Raw genomic sequence first — 15,598 nt, 5'->3', positions numbered from 1 at the left:
AGTCTCCACATTACACATTCAAGAACAACGAATAGCACAGGACAGCAGTTTGAGAAAATTGCAACTCTCTAGTACTCTGCCGTGACAGTAATTAACGGACGGAAATCACGCCGTAATGGACATCAACCTATCTCGTGCTACCGGCCGCGAGGTAGCACGCGCAGAAGAAGAAGAGAAGCGCGTAGCTGGCGAACCGGTGTCCATTGCTGCGATTCCTTCCTTCACGGAACTTAGAACAAGCCCTGGTCTGCGTGTCTTTAATCATCGAACATAAGAAACTCAGGCATTTTTACCTAAGTGGCGTGCTATGGAGTCCGTCTTACTGTCGGGCTCAGAGGAACGCTTCTCAAGACGAGATGATACCGGCACCTGGCATCTGCCGGGGAAGCACAGGGGCGAAAACTTCGGGAAGCGTCCCAAGCAGCGCCGCGTGGTGTCCAGAGGTGACCCCGATACGGAGTGGTGGCCTCCCGAAGACGCCTCGCACGCTGGCCGTTGGCTCCGCTACGCCTCGTTCGTGGTCGGCCTCGCCGCGGCCACGTCGGCGACGCTGTTCGTGACGCCCGTCGTGCTTATGGACCGGATGGGAATCTGTCTGCAGGGCTGCTTCTCCCTGGATGAAGACCTGAGGCGCTCCCTGGACAGCACCGTACATCCGTGCGACGACTTCTACAGGTGAGAATCGATATCCCTTCTTTGGGCTCGTGTTCACGTGAAGCTATCAAGGTGATGTGACAGCGTGACCTCTCCACTTTTACCCACATTAGCTCAAAGAGGTGTTGTGGCATCAACATGTACCCCGTGAAAAGTTCTATACATCTAATCAAGCCTCAAAGTACATCTGTTACCCCCGCATTATTGGACCACTTGCTTGTTTCGTTATGTCAGGTCCATTTTCCTACGGTGGTGAAGAATTCTGTTTCTTAACTGATTACCTGAAATACGGGGCAGGCGCTTCTGGTTCCCTTGAGTGCCACCACGTGGCGATTGGTTTTGAACACTTCGAGATCGTTGACGTAGCGTAAGAAGAAAAGAATATGACGGTGTGGCTGCAGAGCAGAGCGTGATAGGGCACTAGTCTGAGACGCACTTGCTAATGCTATTGCCAATATTGCTATTGGAATATTGCTAATGCTTTGATTCACCAAAACGTGGAAACCGTTAAAGCGCGTGCCAGTATTTACAAGAAGCGTCCCAATTTCGTTGTGTGCTCCCAGTATGACAGTTTTGTCATTCTTTTTTGATTGTGAATTTGTTGTCTTTTTTTCGTGAATCCCAGTCTATGCACTGCCCGGAGAGGCGCTTTGGTTATCTTCCACTTACATGGCAGGCTTTTAGTGCGTAGCATATCTAGAAGAAGGCTGCTTTTGAGGAAAGGAAATGGTGCTGTAACTGTCTCACATATCTCGGTGGACACGCCAACCCTGCGGGGAGGGAAGAGGTAAAGGAGAGAGTGAGAGAAGAAAGAGAAAGAGAGGCCGTAGACGAGGGCTCTGTAATAATTTCGACCTCTTGAGGGTGTTTAAAATGCACTGACATCGCACAGCACACGGGCACCTTCTGCGTTTCCCCTGCATCGAAATGCGGCCGCCGCGGCCGGTTTCAGACCCGGGTACTCCGGCTCGATAGACGAGCGCCTTCACCACTGAGCCACCGCGGCATGGACAATCCTAGCAGCGATCAGAGGTTTTGCTGATGGACGTCTGAACTTGGGCCGGCTTGCACGGTGTCTCATACCACTATAGGTTTTGAGAAAAGGAAAGGCGCGTAGCTAGTTCACTTTGTCGGTGGACACCTCAAGCGCTACACGAATGCCGTCTGAAAGCTTGGTAACTCTATTTTAGGTCACTTTTGTGGCGTGCTTGAGGCTTCCTCCAACAAACTGGTTATGCGCCTTTCCTTTTTTTCAAAACCGAGAGAGGTTTTACACCGGGACTAAGATTAAACTGCAAGCGGCCTCTGCTCTCGCACTCTCTCTGTCTCTCGTTTCTCCGTGAGCTTGAAGCACCATGGAGGGTGGAGGGTGGAGGGGTCTTGGGGTCCAGAAGTTCATGCTTGAGCTGGAGCATAACATCACACGTGGATAGATGAGGCCGAAAGCCGACCATGCTTGGCGGGAAGAGATCACGATCCTCTATGTATGTCGAGAGCCGCGCCAATATAACGTGCTCCATGGTCTTACCCACGCAGGACGTGAATGAGATCGGACGGAGGTTGTCGAGGCTTGGGGGCTTACCTGTCTTGGGGATAAGAATGATTTTTGCATGTTTCCATTCCTTTGGGAGAACACCGGACTCCCAACATTGCTGCATGTAGGCTGTGAGTGCATGAATAGAGCGGTCGTCGAGGTTACGGAGAATCTTGTTATTGATGCGGTCTGGGCCGGCTGCCGAGCCCGGACGTAACTTAGCTAGTGCAGCCCGGACCTCTGCCACTCTGATCGGGGCGCTTAGGGAAGAGTTGTCGGGACCCGCATAGTCTGGGAGCAGAGTAGGGGGCTACGGATTGATGTATTTGTCCCTCAGCTGGGCGAGTAACTCATCTGGAGAGCCTGGAAACTGATGTAGGAGGCGTTCCAGTTCTTGGGCGTTCTCTGAACGAGTGCTCGTCAGGCACTCCTCCGGATCGAGGACGAGGAATACGGCCCGTACTCTATGGGTACATGAGGTACACCGCGGGGAGCGGTGTTATCACCGCCCCTTTTCAACATCGCCATGATTTACCTGCCCGGCCAACTGGCTCAGGTGGAGGGCATAAAACACGTGCTCTACGCAGACGATATTACAATCTGGACCACCGAGGGAGCCTTGGGGATACGGAGGACCGCCTTCAGCAGGCCGCGTTCATAGTCGATGCATATGCTGCCGATTGTGGTCTCCAATGTGCTCCCGCCAAGGCAGAGCTTCTACACGTCAGGACAAATCATGAGGACGACACGTCTCTACACATATGTCTGTCGGACGGTCCCATCAGAGAAGGGGCAGAGCTCCGCATCCTGGGTCTGTTCATCAGTAACAAGCCGAACTCTACTATAGCGAAATTGAAGCGCTTAGGTGTACAGGTAGGCCGTATGATCCACCGCGTTTCCAAGAAGTGGGGTGGTCAGAGGGGCAGGGACGCACTGCGGCTGGCCCATGCCTTCGGGACCAGCCGGATCCTCTACGCCGTGCCGTACCTACGCACCAGCAAAGAAGAAGACGAGCGCATTGACGCCATCATCAGGAAGGCAGAAAAGCGAGAACTGGACCTCCCGGTGGCTACCTCCAACGCCAAACTGAAGGCGTTGGGTATGGTAAACTCCTACCAGTAGTTGCGGGAGGCCCACCTCGTCAACCAATATACGCGGCTCTCGAAGACGGTTCCTGGGACCCGCCTGCTAAACAACTTACACATCCAACACACATGCATACCAGAGGGGACGGAGATCAACCCGGTGCTGTGGCGCCACATGCTCTGGGTCGCTCCGCTTCCGCGTAACACGGACATGGCTTCACATGAAGACAAATGACAAGCGCGGGCTCGCACGCTTGAGAGGCAATATGGATTTAAAGAGGGCGTCTTTTACGTAGACATCACAGGGCCCTCGCCCGCGGGATTCTGCACGGCTGCCGTAGTCCATCCGGGGAATGAATGTCGATGGGCTATCTTTTCGGGCCCCAAATTCAACACGAGCGGAGGAAGTTGAAATAGCTATCGCCGCCGCCGATCCAAAATCGAGAACTGCTATCACAGATTCTCGCCGGTCCTGTGAACATTATCTTGCAGGATAAATGTTACAAAATGAAATAAAAACTGGTATGGCGCAAGAAACGGGGACACAGAAGGCACACAAAACACAGGACTGACGCCTTCTGTGTGCCTTCTGTGTCCCCGTTTCTTGCGCCATACCAGTTTTTATTTCATCATGAACCAACTCGCCCAAACTAGAGTTTTACTTGAATAAATGTTACCTTTTGCCTCCCAAATTTTAAGACGGGCTCTCGCCGATCCAACTTGCACAAACGTAATCAGGGCTCCTGGCCACCAGGGTCTACGAGGCAATCAGGCTACTGAAGCGGCCGCCCGAGCGCTCACACATCGGGCTTCTCATCTTAGCTCTACTGGCTCAGAAGCTCATAAACCGCTTCTGCGGTTCCACGAAATCTTAATTCACTACTGCGACAGCCACCGCCTCTACCCGGCACCTGCCAAGGGGCTGTGTAAGGTGGAGGAGCGAACTCTGGGGCACCTGCAGACAGGAACTCTTCTCTGTCCTGCCATAGCAAAACACTTTGATCCGAACACAGATGGGCGCTGCCCGCACTGTGGAGAGATCTGCGACATCTTTCACATGGTGTGGACATGTGCCGTGTATACTCACCTTCCCCGTTCATGTTTGAGCCAGTTGGTGATGGTATATAATAGAAGAATTTCGCAGCACGAACAAGATGGGGAGTGAAATAGTGAACAAGACGCTGATACTTTACTGAAAAAACAGTAGCTTGAGTACAGCCCGGTGATTCGGAACTTGGAGATCAATCTCAGGTTTCGAAAAATGCAATTTCATTATCATGCAGCACTAATGACGGTGTACTGGCACAGTAACTGCCTGTTAATGTGAAATGATAAGCATTTATGATCTGTCTTTCTGCCCGATCTTTTCCACGCCCAAAAAATATCGGTTTCCCAAATAGGGATTGGCATTTGCAATCCCGGCGTTGAACGGTGAGCCGCCCACTCTCCCCGTCCTTGAAAGGTTGTTGTGCTTCATAGCTCTTTCATTAAAACAACGCCCTGGTTGCCTTACGCTCCTCCGTTGCAGGTTAGTAGAATACTGTGAACCAAAGCAGTTGTGCACCATGTGGAAAGGAGTTGGTGCCTGATAGTACACAACGGATTTTTCTTTTTTTCATCAGCAGATAAATATTTGATACTTTGCTGGGAGCGGAGAAGAGAACATTGTGGGATTTTTTGTGAACATACGGCATCGTCAGTGTTGTCTTCGTCTGATAATGCTGTCCTTGTTTTTTCGCGCACATTTTCCTTAGAGCAGGTTTTCTGCAACGGCTGATATAGTATCTGCGGAGAAGCTTGACTAGCACAGACGCTGAATTTGCCAATTTACATTTTCTTGCATTTAGCCTAAGAACGTTTTTTTCCAAACCAGCATTAAGAAAAATGTTTGCAATCCCTCTTCTGATTACCTTCGAGTGCTCGTCTTGTACCTGAAACGAAATTGCGCAATAGGGAGTTGACAACACAGCTTAATGCTCGGGCACAGAAAAATTTTGTCATAACCGGCGATAAATGTGAAGTAAGTGCTATATCCACCGAAAAGAATTGAAAACACAAAGTGATTGGGTGGCATAAGACTCAAAAAAAAATGTTTGGCCGATCGACAGGTAAGAAGGCGAAGTGCGCCTCGTCTGGTACCATGTCTTACCTGCCATCATCATTGTGTGTACTTGTGTGTCTTCCAAGTGGCGTGGATTTTTCACAATGTACGAAGATCCGCTAGGCGGCTTTCTTGTTTTCTTCGCAGCACAAAAAGGATTTTTGTTCAATTATGAGTGTGGTGACCCAACCCCTGCAGCGCAGCATACGGAGCGCGAGATATGCAAGAAAGCCTGACTGCAGCCACATTATTTACAGCGATGCCCTAAGCAGCTGCACCAGCTGTCGGGCGTGCATGAGGAGAGAAATTTATTGTCCAAAGTGAGTCATTGAAGATACTTGAAGTGTATGTTGGTGTACCCTAGCTTGAGAGATAGCCCCCCACCCCTGGTAAGAAAAAAAAAGCTTTTCACGTCACCGAAGATCCCTTCCAAAAGCGAAATATACCACGCAACTGTCCGCAATTGAAATTTTTCACAGGAAAAATTTACGAACGCATTTTTTTCTTATATTGTAGATTACACAATACCAATGAATAAAACCGCTGATTTCCCGTCAGCAGGCCTGAATTTTTTTGCTAAACGTTTTTGCTATCGTCTAAAATGTTCTCCTGCGGTTTTCTATGGCAGACTTAGCTACTCAATGCGACCGATTAAAAAAAAATATTAAAAGAAAGTTTTTGGTACTTATTGGGAGAAAGGACTATTACCTTCAATTTTACCAAACGGCACCTTACAACATTCCATGACTCATTTTTTCGTCCAAGAATGCTGGCCAGAGGGGGTTTGGAGGTGGCAAAATCTGCATTTCATTATTTGTAAGTTACAGCTTATAATACCTTGGTTGGTATCGGAGGGAGCCTCTTGGAGAATGGAGCACTGCAGTCTACTGGTTTCGGCCAACTTTATTTCTTCTCAGTGTGCCATAAGTCGCTTTCAAAACCCGTTTACGATGTCCTATCGGCAGCCACGTGTGCCACGGCTGGGACAACGCCAAGAACCGCTATCCTTCCCCCCTGGACAAGTACCGCACAACTTTCAGCAGGCGGATCGTCAAAGACATCCTCCTCCACAAGGTTCCTCTGCACTCCGCCAAGGCCAGTGGAAAAGCTGCAATGTTCCTGTTCCGCTGTCTCAGCCAGGTGAGCTACGCTGCTCAAGGAACATTAACATTGCTTCCTTAATAACTGAGGTTCTTCACACCCAGTTCAATGCTGTTGTATGTGAAATCTGTTACGAGTTCTCCGCTCGTTGAGACAGGACTGTACAGGATCAAGAACGGACTGAGCGTACAGGCAGGAGAATCCGGAAACGAGAATAAGCAAAGGGTTGAGGAACCAACGGGAAGAGCAGAAGCTTTAAATACCAGTAGGGAAAGTAAAGGTGCACTAAAAAAAATTGTGAGCTTGTCTTTTTGTCACTAGTACTCGTTCTACTTGCTCCGAGCATTCTGAGAAACTTGCCACCGTCCGGTGCCACCGATTTCCCTATGAAATTGGATTTAATACCCTGGCTCCTGCCTTTGTTTTTAATTGAACTCCGCTTGCTCAGCTGCAATTTCTCTTCTCTTTTGTTCCTTTAAAAGACTGTTGGCTCCTTCTATTGAAGGTTATAGTTGAACACCGCCCATAACGTTCCATTAGTTCGACTAAACTCGCTGCCTACACGACGCCTGTGACGTGCTCGCTCGAATATGCTGATGCAGTATGAAATCCTCGCACAAAGTCCAATATAAGTTACACTGGAATCTTGCAATTGAAAACATTTAAATTCGTTTACAATCTACAATAGACAACCCTCTATCGCTTATCTTAGAACATGAGCTGTCCTCCCAACACTAGAATTTCGGCGTACACTACACTGCGTACAGACATTGCCTATTATTGTCAACAAGAAAAAAAATGGCAATAAACGGCTCTATGAATTTTGTAAAAGGAAGGGAAAGACTAGGTACCCTTAGTAAAAAAAATGTGATATCTCATAGTGAAACTAATACTGATTGGTGGTATTCAAAGCGGGGGCTATTGTATAGTGGGACACCCTTTTACCCTTTTATTGTTCCTTTCAGAAAATGTAAGAAACATAAAAGAGAGACAGAGCACCGGGACCAGGAACGTTTTTCAGGTTCAACGACAATTAAAGATATTTAAAAGAAGCTAAATGCTTAAAAAACAATTCGAAGGAAAAATCAGAGCAATCAAAACAAATTTAACAAAATAAAGACAAGGAAAGAAAAGGCACATCACAGGCAATCAGACATGCATACCTACCACCCGCGGAGTGCAGGCCATGACGAAAACGGGGGAAGTGAAAACATAATCAAAATAAAACAAGACAAAGCCAGTCACACCACACTGAAGCCCACAGTTACAAAGTCAAAGCACAGTATACAGGCCAAGACGAAAGGCACCCACGCCCAACAAAGGAGCATGGAGCACCCCTCTGTGCAGAGCTTGTGGAAGAGAAAAAATTGGCAGATGCTCAGCTTGGTTAAGCCCTGAAATTGCGAAAGCAACTTTATCCGTTTCTTCAGCCCGCCATCGTTTCCTAGCTTGAGCGAATCGTTGCAGCCTTGCCTTGTGCATGTCTGACGACATGACCTGGCTGAAACGCACAGCGTGGTTACGCCGGGACGACTGCGACGAGCCGGGTCGGAGCCCGATATATCTCCGTCTGGCGTGACGTCATCATAGCAAGCGCCTCCTCGCGGCAGCGGCGCGCAGCTGCTGCTCGGCGCACCGTGGTTACGCTGGGACGACCGCGACGAGACGAGTTGGGGCACTGTCTCTCTTTGTCTGGCGTTACGTCACAGCGGAGGTCATGCTAAAGGTCAAACGTGGTCACACCGCCGGGACGACGCTGAAGGGCTCAAACTGCGAGCAGTATTGCTTTCGCAATAAAGAGAGGGAAGAAAGAAATCAACGTGGATAATTAGGAATTGCACTGCTTATAAGGCGAAGCACTTCAAGAAGAGCCCATGCAGCGGGCTCTTTCAGAAGGGAGGGCTACGCAGATGGTGTAATGCCTGATGAGCAAAAAGATTTTCAAGAGGAAACGAAAGGAACAATAAGGGAACTATAAAGGAAGTAGTGACGGATGTCTTCCCATAGCATTCCATAGTTACAAGTTGAAGATGGAGAGAGGATACTTTTTTCAAAACAAAAGGAAATCTACCATGCCCAGTAAGTAAAGTAATAACAGGATATCTGAGTAGACAAATGGCGGATTTATTAAAGGTGTAAGAAACAGAATTGATTAAATATGTGTCACCATTATTCTCGCCCCAAAAAAGCGCCATAAAAGATGCGAAGAACGACGTAGCTGTGAAGGCGCCCACGGCATGAAAGCGCAGCAGAGTGTAAATTTTCGCCTTGTCGTGTATCTATATGTTTTTGTCTCTTTTTTTCGCGCCGTAAATGTTTAAATATGAAACAAAACATAGCCCAACGGGAAGTTCTTTTATGCCATATTGCCCGGCACTATTCCGGAGCGAGCCCTGATATGAAATAAAAAAATGGGGCGAGAGAAGAAAAACGATAGAGATCTTTCTTAATCGTAAAGTTAAAAGACCCAACCGAAGACAAGGCAGAGAGCAGGGATAGAGAATCTGTGTAAAATGAACGAGAGAAGAGAGATGGTTATGAATAGCACAAGCAAGAGCCGAATGAAAGGCTACAAGCTCAGTGGCATAGCCACTACAGCGTGGCTCTAAAAAGAGGCGATAAACGTATACAATATTTTCTGTGGAACACTCATAGCGGAAGAAATCTCAAATCCCATAGCGCATAGCGGAAGAAATCTCAAATCCCATAGCGGAAGAAATTCGTGGCTGCCGTGGAAGCTGATTTATAAAGAAGGGCTGTGTTCTTGGGGTTGCAATTAATTTCCAAAATTTCTGTTTTCGCGTAAGTCTATTTGTAAGACGTCACTGCCGGTTTTATTAATGATTATATGTTCTTTTGTACTGGGCGAATAGACTGTATTTATGCGCATTATTTCATGGTTGCCAATTGCTCATATTTTATTCACGATTTTGGTTTGTAGTGCAAACTCTGATTTTCTTTCTTATACTGACTGCTGCCGAGACTGCCGAAATTAATTTAGCAGTGTCAAATAAATAAAAAAGTTACCGACGATTACGTTACTTCCTAATGCGAAATTTGAGCGCAGCAAATAAGCTGTTTCACCTTTTCGATAGATTGAGGCAAAGAAATCGAGCAACACATGTATGCGCTATCACAGAATTTTTTTTTTATTTTTCACACGTATTCCTTTAACAAAGACTCCACTAACAGTTCTTGACAGTCATGAAGGAAGCTTTGTGGTTGGAGAAATAGACTGATATATGTTCGACTTGGTACACCAATGCTTGATTCTCAAAGACGAGATCTATACAAGTGCCTCGCGAGGTTGTCACAGCCGTGGGACGCGTTACGAGCGAGAGGAACGGGATGTTCTCCCGCATAAGTGTTAGGAAATTGCTGTTTGTCTTTATGTCAACATTAAAGTCCCCCACTACTAACATCGGTGTGGATCGATGGACGGTTAATGCGAGTTGCAGGAAGTGCACGACGTCTTTCGTGAGTGCGGTAGGGGCGAAGTAGGCAGCTACTACCAGCAAGCCGTTGGGCAACTTTGCGGCGCACAGTTCGCCAACTTCATGTGACGTGCCAAACATTTCGACTGGTACTGCAGAGAGACCTGTGCGCAAGTAGATAGCGACTCCCGCCGCTCTGTTGTGGTCTCTGCGAGCACCACAGCAGTATAGGAAATCTATGATTTCGAGAGGCTCTTCGGGATCCATCCAGGTTTCAGCAAAGCAAAGTACAGAGGAATGGCGCAGAATGTGATCGTGGTGTACGTCCTTGGCATGTGCGGCAAGGGAGCGTACGTTAAGAATGTGGTTGTGAATGATGAATCAAGTGCTGCCAGCGAATGACGCGTCCATTGGCTGTCTGCGTGTGTTACTGATGTGTGGTTAACATGTTAAGCTTCGCCTGTAAGAGTGGAACGCGACAGCGTCTTGCAACGCTGCCAGGGAGTCCACAGAACGCCATCGCCAATTCGGCTGTACGCCTTGCTGGACGGTAAATTTATTTTTTGAGGAAAGGAAATGTATCTGTCTCGCATATCTGGGTGGACACCTGCACCTCGCCGTAAGGGAAAGGGGGAAGATGGGAGTGAACGGAGACGCCGTATTAGCTAGACGCGCCTTTGTTCATTACAAACCATTCAGCTGGCATTACGGAGTGGCCAGCGTGCTCGTATCGCACTCCGGAGACCCTGGTTCGATTTCCCAACTCGACCAATTTCGTTCTCGGTTTTATTGATTTATGCGGTCTAACTAGAAAGGTTAATTAGGCTATTTCATATTTATATTATTGTATTTCTATGCATCGTGTTCTGTCATTAACCTGTCAATTGTTGGAACTGTCTAGGATGTTCGACACAACGTATATGAAACGAGCAACGTCTTACTGAGTGGGGAAGTGCGTGGTGGTGGTGGAGGGAACGCGGCTTCGTACTTATCCGTTTTTTTTTCAGCAGCGTCTCCTTCCGCGGACGCTGTTGTCGCTGCGGCGCGCGTCTTTCTTTTCCTTTCTTCTGACCTCTTCATTCTCCTCTATATTAATTAGGCTAATTGATTAATTAAGCAATTAACTGAACTCAGTCCAACTTAGTTGCAGCATCACTATACGATCCCTTTGATTGGTTGCATGGTTACTAGCCAAAGTGCAATTGGCCCCATTTGAAATTCGCGCACTGTGACGTCACGACCATTTCGACCAATTGAAAAGCGTGACGTTGGGGGCGGAGCTGGTTACGAGGCCGACGCCGACGCCGACGACGACGCGAAACCCAGGAACGGACGCCAAAGAGCTGCGCTCTAAAAAATAAATGAAATAAAGGTGGTGGTCCTGATGTTCACTTGTGCGGACATAAGATAACCAAGAATAAATATGATGATGCATGGCGTCTTATTGGACGGCATTTGATTTCGTGCCTTCCCTTCATTTTAGTGTTTGTGCATTCAGATGTTCATTGAATGAAACACGTAAACCCGGCGAACGGCAGAGTGCATGCATGCGGAAAGGCAGCGTTCTCTACGCCTCCCTATTCATACCTGCTGCACAAATTGTAATAATGACGAAGCCTCTAAAGCCTCATCGTTGTAAGCAGAAGTTGTCGACAGAAATGTCACGCTTTTCTATTGGTCGAAACGGTCGGGACATCACAGTGCGCGAATTTCAAACGGGGCCGATTGTACGTTGGCTACTAACCATGCAACCAATTAAAGGGATCGTATAGTGATGCTCTAAGTAAGTGGGACTGAGTTTAGTTAATTGCTTACTTAACCAATTAGCCTAATTACATTTCTAGTCAGACCAGATAAAGAAACAAAACCGAGTAGGAAATTGGCCGAGCTTGGGAATCGAACCCCGGTCTCTGGAGTGCGAGACGAGGACGCTACCACTCCGCCATGCCCGCTCGATGGTTTGGAACGAACAAAGGCTCGTCTAGTGAATACGGTGTCTTCGTTCACTCCCATCTTCCTCCCTTCCCGTTACGGCGAGGTTTAGGTGTCCACCGAGATATGAGAGACATATACATTTCCTTTCCTAAAAAACCAATTTACCGACGAGCAAGGCGTAGAATCGAACGGGTGATGGCGTTCTATGGACTCTCTGGCAGCGTTGCAAGACGCTGTCGCGTTCCGCTCTTAGAGGCGAAGCTTAACATCTTAACCACACATCGTTGACACAAGCAGCAACACTGCGCTTAAGGCTTTCGCCTCACCGCAGTTTAGGTCAACGACAGCCGCCTCTACTCCTCCCTATTCATACCTGCTGCACAAATTGTATTCAATCACTCACTATCGCGGACGAAATTTTCCTCTAAATTCAACAAACGGCATCGGTAGATGCCGCGGAACAGTTTAGGACACTATTATCCAATTCATGGGCTAAACTGACACTGAAGTTCAATTAACGAGCTCTCTCACACGAAATTATAGTAACTTGCGCCATTCATTTCCCTCATGTCAGGTTATTCCAATCAAGGAGTCGTGCTTTACAGATATCCGACCTTCGTCAGTGGGGCCTTTGCCCCCAGTGTGTTCTCATTTAGCACTCTGTATTTAGTGCTCTTCTGGCGCTCTCATGAAACCTGTGGCAAAGGTTCCAGGAGCACCTTGTGAATGGCGGTGCAAGCTATTTATTCATGACCACAAACTTGGCGTGGATTCGAAGTCTCGAGCCTCGCTCGCAACAAAGAGATTCTATAATGCTACAGTGACACGACCATCGAGCTACAAAAAACCGACACTGCGCGTGTACACGCCGGAGGAATCAGTTACTTCTTCGTCAGACACGCCGCCGCGGTGTCTCAGTGGTTATGGTGCTCGACTGCTGACCAGAAAGACGCGGGCTCGATCCCGGCCGCGGTGGTTGAATTTCTTTGGAGGAGAAATTCTAGAAGCCAGTGCACTGTGCGATGTCAGTGCACGTTAAAGAACCCCAGGTGGTCGAAATTTCCGGAGCCCTTCACTACGGCCTCCCTCATAGCCTTAGTCGCTTTGGGGCGTTAAACCCCATAAACCAAACCAAAACATTCTTTGTCAGACTGTGTTCAATAATAAGAGAAAACGCGTTGGGCAATGATTTTGCACACTCTATTGTGTATGCATGCTTGCAAGCATCATGCCGATGTCCTTGTTTTCATTGCGGAAATTAGTTATTCGTGCTTAGACACCTTAAATGGACTCAATGTATCCCATGGCATAAAGTGGTGTGAATAAAGTAGAAGGGATCACCACCTATGAGAGTGATTCTCAGGGCTGGAAGTCCTGGGCAGGGATCATAAGCGCCTGTAGAGTCATCAGGTACCGTACGATGCCGGCGATGTCTGTACAGCTTGCTCTCGCTGCCTTTTGTAGCGCACAACCGAAATTTTTTCCACTAGTCCCTGTGCATGGCCTTGTAGTATGCAACTCCCATGCGTCGAAGCCTATAACTAAATAAAGGCCACAAATGCTCTCGAGTTATGCAGGCACTAATTTTGCGCCTCGAGAAGGCCGTCGCTTTTAGCAGATTTAACCACAAATATTTTAACGAACTCAGGATTCCCTGGATCTGTTATTTAGAGGAAGCAGTTGCTCTAGGATTCTGGTTTTAAATCGGCTCGCTATGCATAATGGCTATAAACAGCCTGTCAATCAACATCAGAAATAATAAGGTAGGAGAGTTTCTTCGCAGGAAAGAAAATCAAAGTTAACTATATAACCAATCCTTTGCAGGGGGAGCTGAGAAACACTACTGCATTCACCGCCTTCCTAAGTGCTCTTGGCCTCCCATGGCCAGGGAAATCAACGGCGACGCGTCCACAGATTCTCAACACCCTAGTGCGATCCTCTCTGCACCTAGGCGTCCCTATGTTCTGGGCCTTCTACGTGGGTCGGCACCCACTACGTCCCTCAGAGAACACCATCTACATGAGTCTGGACCCACGCAGCCTGCAGTGGATCAGAGACATCGAGGCGCTTTATGCAAGAGGAAAAGCGATCCACTACCTCAGACGGTGCGCGGAGATCGTTGGCCGAACGGGCCAGTCTTATTCGACTATGATCCGAGAGGTGCTGATGACGCACGACGATATTGTTGACCTCGTGCGCGCTTTTGGGGCCAATGACCACCTTCCCCACTTCAATAACCTGAGCGACCCAGACCTCCGAAGAGCGATAAATGGTCACCTTCCCGATGACTCGCAACTCTGGCCATCGGACGAGATCGTGAACCTGCACCCTGACCTATTTGCACACCTGGACTCCGCGTACTTCAACCGCAGTGGCTACCAGGAGCCTTTCCAACTTTTCCTGGGTGCCTACGTTGTTTGGTCACTGTCGCCAATGGTTTCCACCTACCTGACCAACAGCTTGCTTGAGGATATGGGCCTCGGGGGTAGCCAAGAATACCACCGTTTTATTAAGTGCATGGAGGCCCTGGAGTGGGTGATGCCGCTGGTGAAGTGGCAACTGCACAAAGTTGCTCAAAAGGATGCGACACTCACGTGGAACATCGTCCGGTTGTCGAAACAATCAATGCAGGGTTGGGCGAAGGGCTACAGCGAGTCCTTGGCGGAGAAGGTGAGGGCTACGCTTGAGCGCATCTCAGCCAATGCCTTCAACATGACACGATCCTGGACGATGCTGGACCACGCCTATACCTATCTCCCCAACGATACGCACTCGTCATTATTCGAGTTGTACCAAAGAGCTGCGAAGAACACCGTAGCCTTCTTCAAGCAGTCGCTCCGTCGGCCAAGGCACAGCATCTACCACGTGCCGGGAGTTGCGAGTCTCAGCTTCTATAGGCTGCTGATTATCCGGGAGGTGACTGTTTACCCCTTCCTGGTTGCACCGCCGCTCTACGAATCTGTGCGCCCAATGGCTGTGGTGTCTGCCCTGGCTGGAGCTTTAGTGACGAAGCAGTTAAGCACCGTTCTTCGGCTTCATTTTTATTACAACAGCCGGTTTCAGGTAAGCACTATTGTCGAATGTGTATTTATTTGACAGGATGTAAAACACTGATGCGATTATTTTAAAATCGTATCTTAGTTATCACATTGATTTTCTTTATTTCGATGGCGCTATAGGCATAAATCGAGCAAAACATTCAAGAGCTACACTCTTATTTACCTGTATTTGCGCAAAAATGCTTTAGAAGATAAACACGTCGAACGCACAGGTGTCGTTGATTAGGAAATGTACTGTATAATTATGATTATATCAACCCAGCTGCGTCCCGCTGAAGCGAGAGGCGTGTGACCTATTGAGAAAGAGTTCCTTTTTATCGGAGAGCAGAGGCTATAAAATGCCCACACATATCCTAAATTCCGTTTATCACCATCAACGGAATGGTGACCATGGTGACCATCAATGACCATCAATGTCCTATTCGTTTTTCGGTTAACATGTCTTTCCTGCGCGCTTCTCGATTTCTTTCTGTTCAAGATTTCATTTGTTTGGTCTTCGTTCAGAAAGTCACCATAACGCTTGCTGTCTCTTAATGCTATTAGAATACTCCGTTTAGGTCTTAGCAGAATCCTGCATTCAATTTGACGACATTTAATTTGCCTTCGGGTTTCAGCCCCGTCCCTTTCTGTTTATCGGATCGTAATACATAGATCTAGCATGTGACTCTAGCTCCTTGAGGAGTGACTGAAGATAC

At 48.0% G+C, this 15,598-nt stretch overlaps 1 protein-coding gene across 1 annotated transcript in view; it reads left to right on the top strand.

Moving 5' to 3' along the window:
• The first annotated feature begins 307 nt into the window (after window positions 1-307).
• The window catches only part of LOC149328347 (uncharacterized), a 41,481-nt gene continuing 26,190 nt past the window's right edge, over window positions 308-15,598 (top strand). The window contains exons 1-3 of the mRNA XM_089558966.1: window positions 308-675; window positions 6,340-6,514; window positions 13,669-14,907. Coding sequence (XP_089415092.1) covers window positions 308-675; window positions 6,340-6,514; window positions 13,669-14,907 — 1,782 coding nt within the window. The remainder of the gene's footprint in view (window positions 676-6,339; window positions 6,515-13,668; window positions 14,908-15,598) is intronic.

This window comes from Amblyomma mixtum, chromosome 9 (genome assembly GCF_055824585.1).
Source record: "Amblyomma mixtum isolate Tamu chromosome 9, ASM5582458v1, whole genome shotgun sequence".
NCBI classification, from domain to species: Eukaryota; Metazoa; Arthropoda; class Arachnida; order Ixodida; family Ixodidae; genus Amblyomma; species Amblyomma mixtum.
Note: the sequence above shows the minus strand (reverse complement) of the source record. Positions and strands in the feature narration are given on the sequence as shown.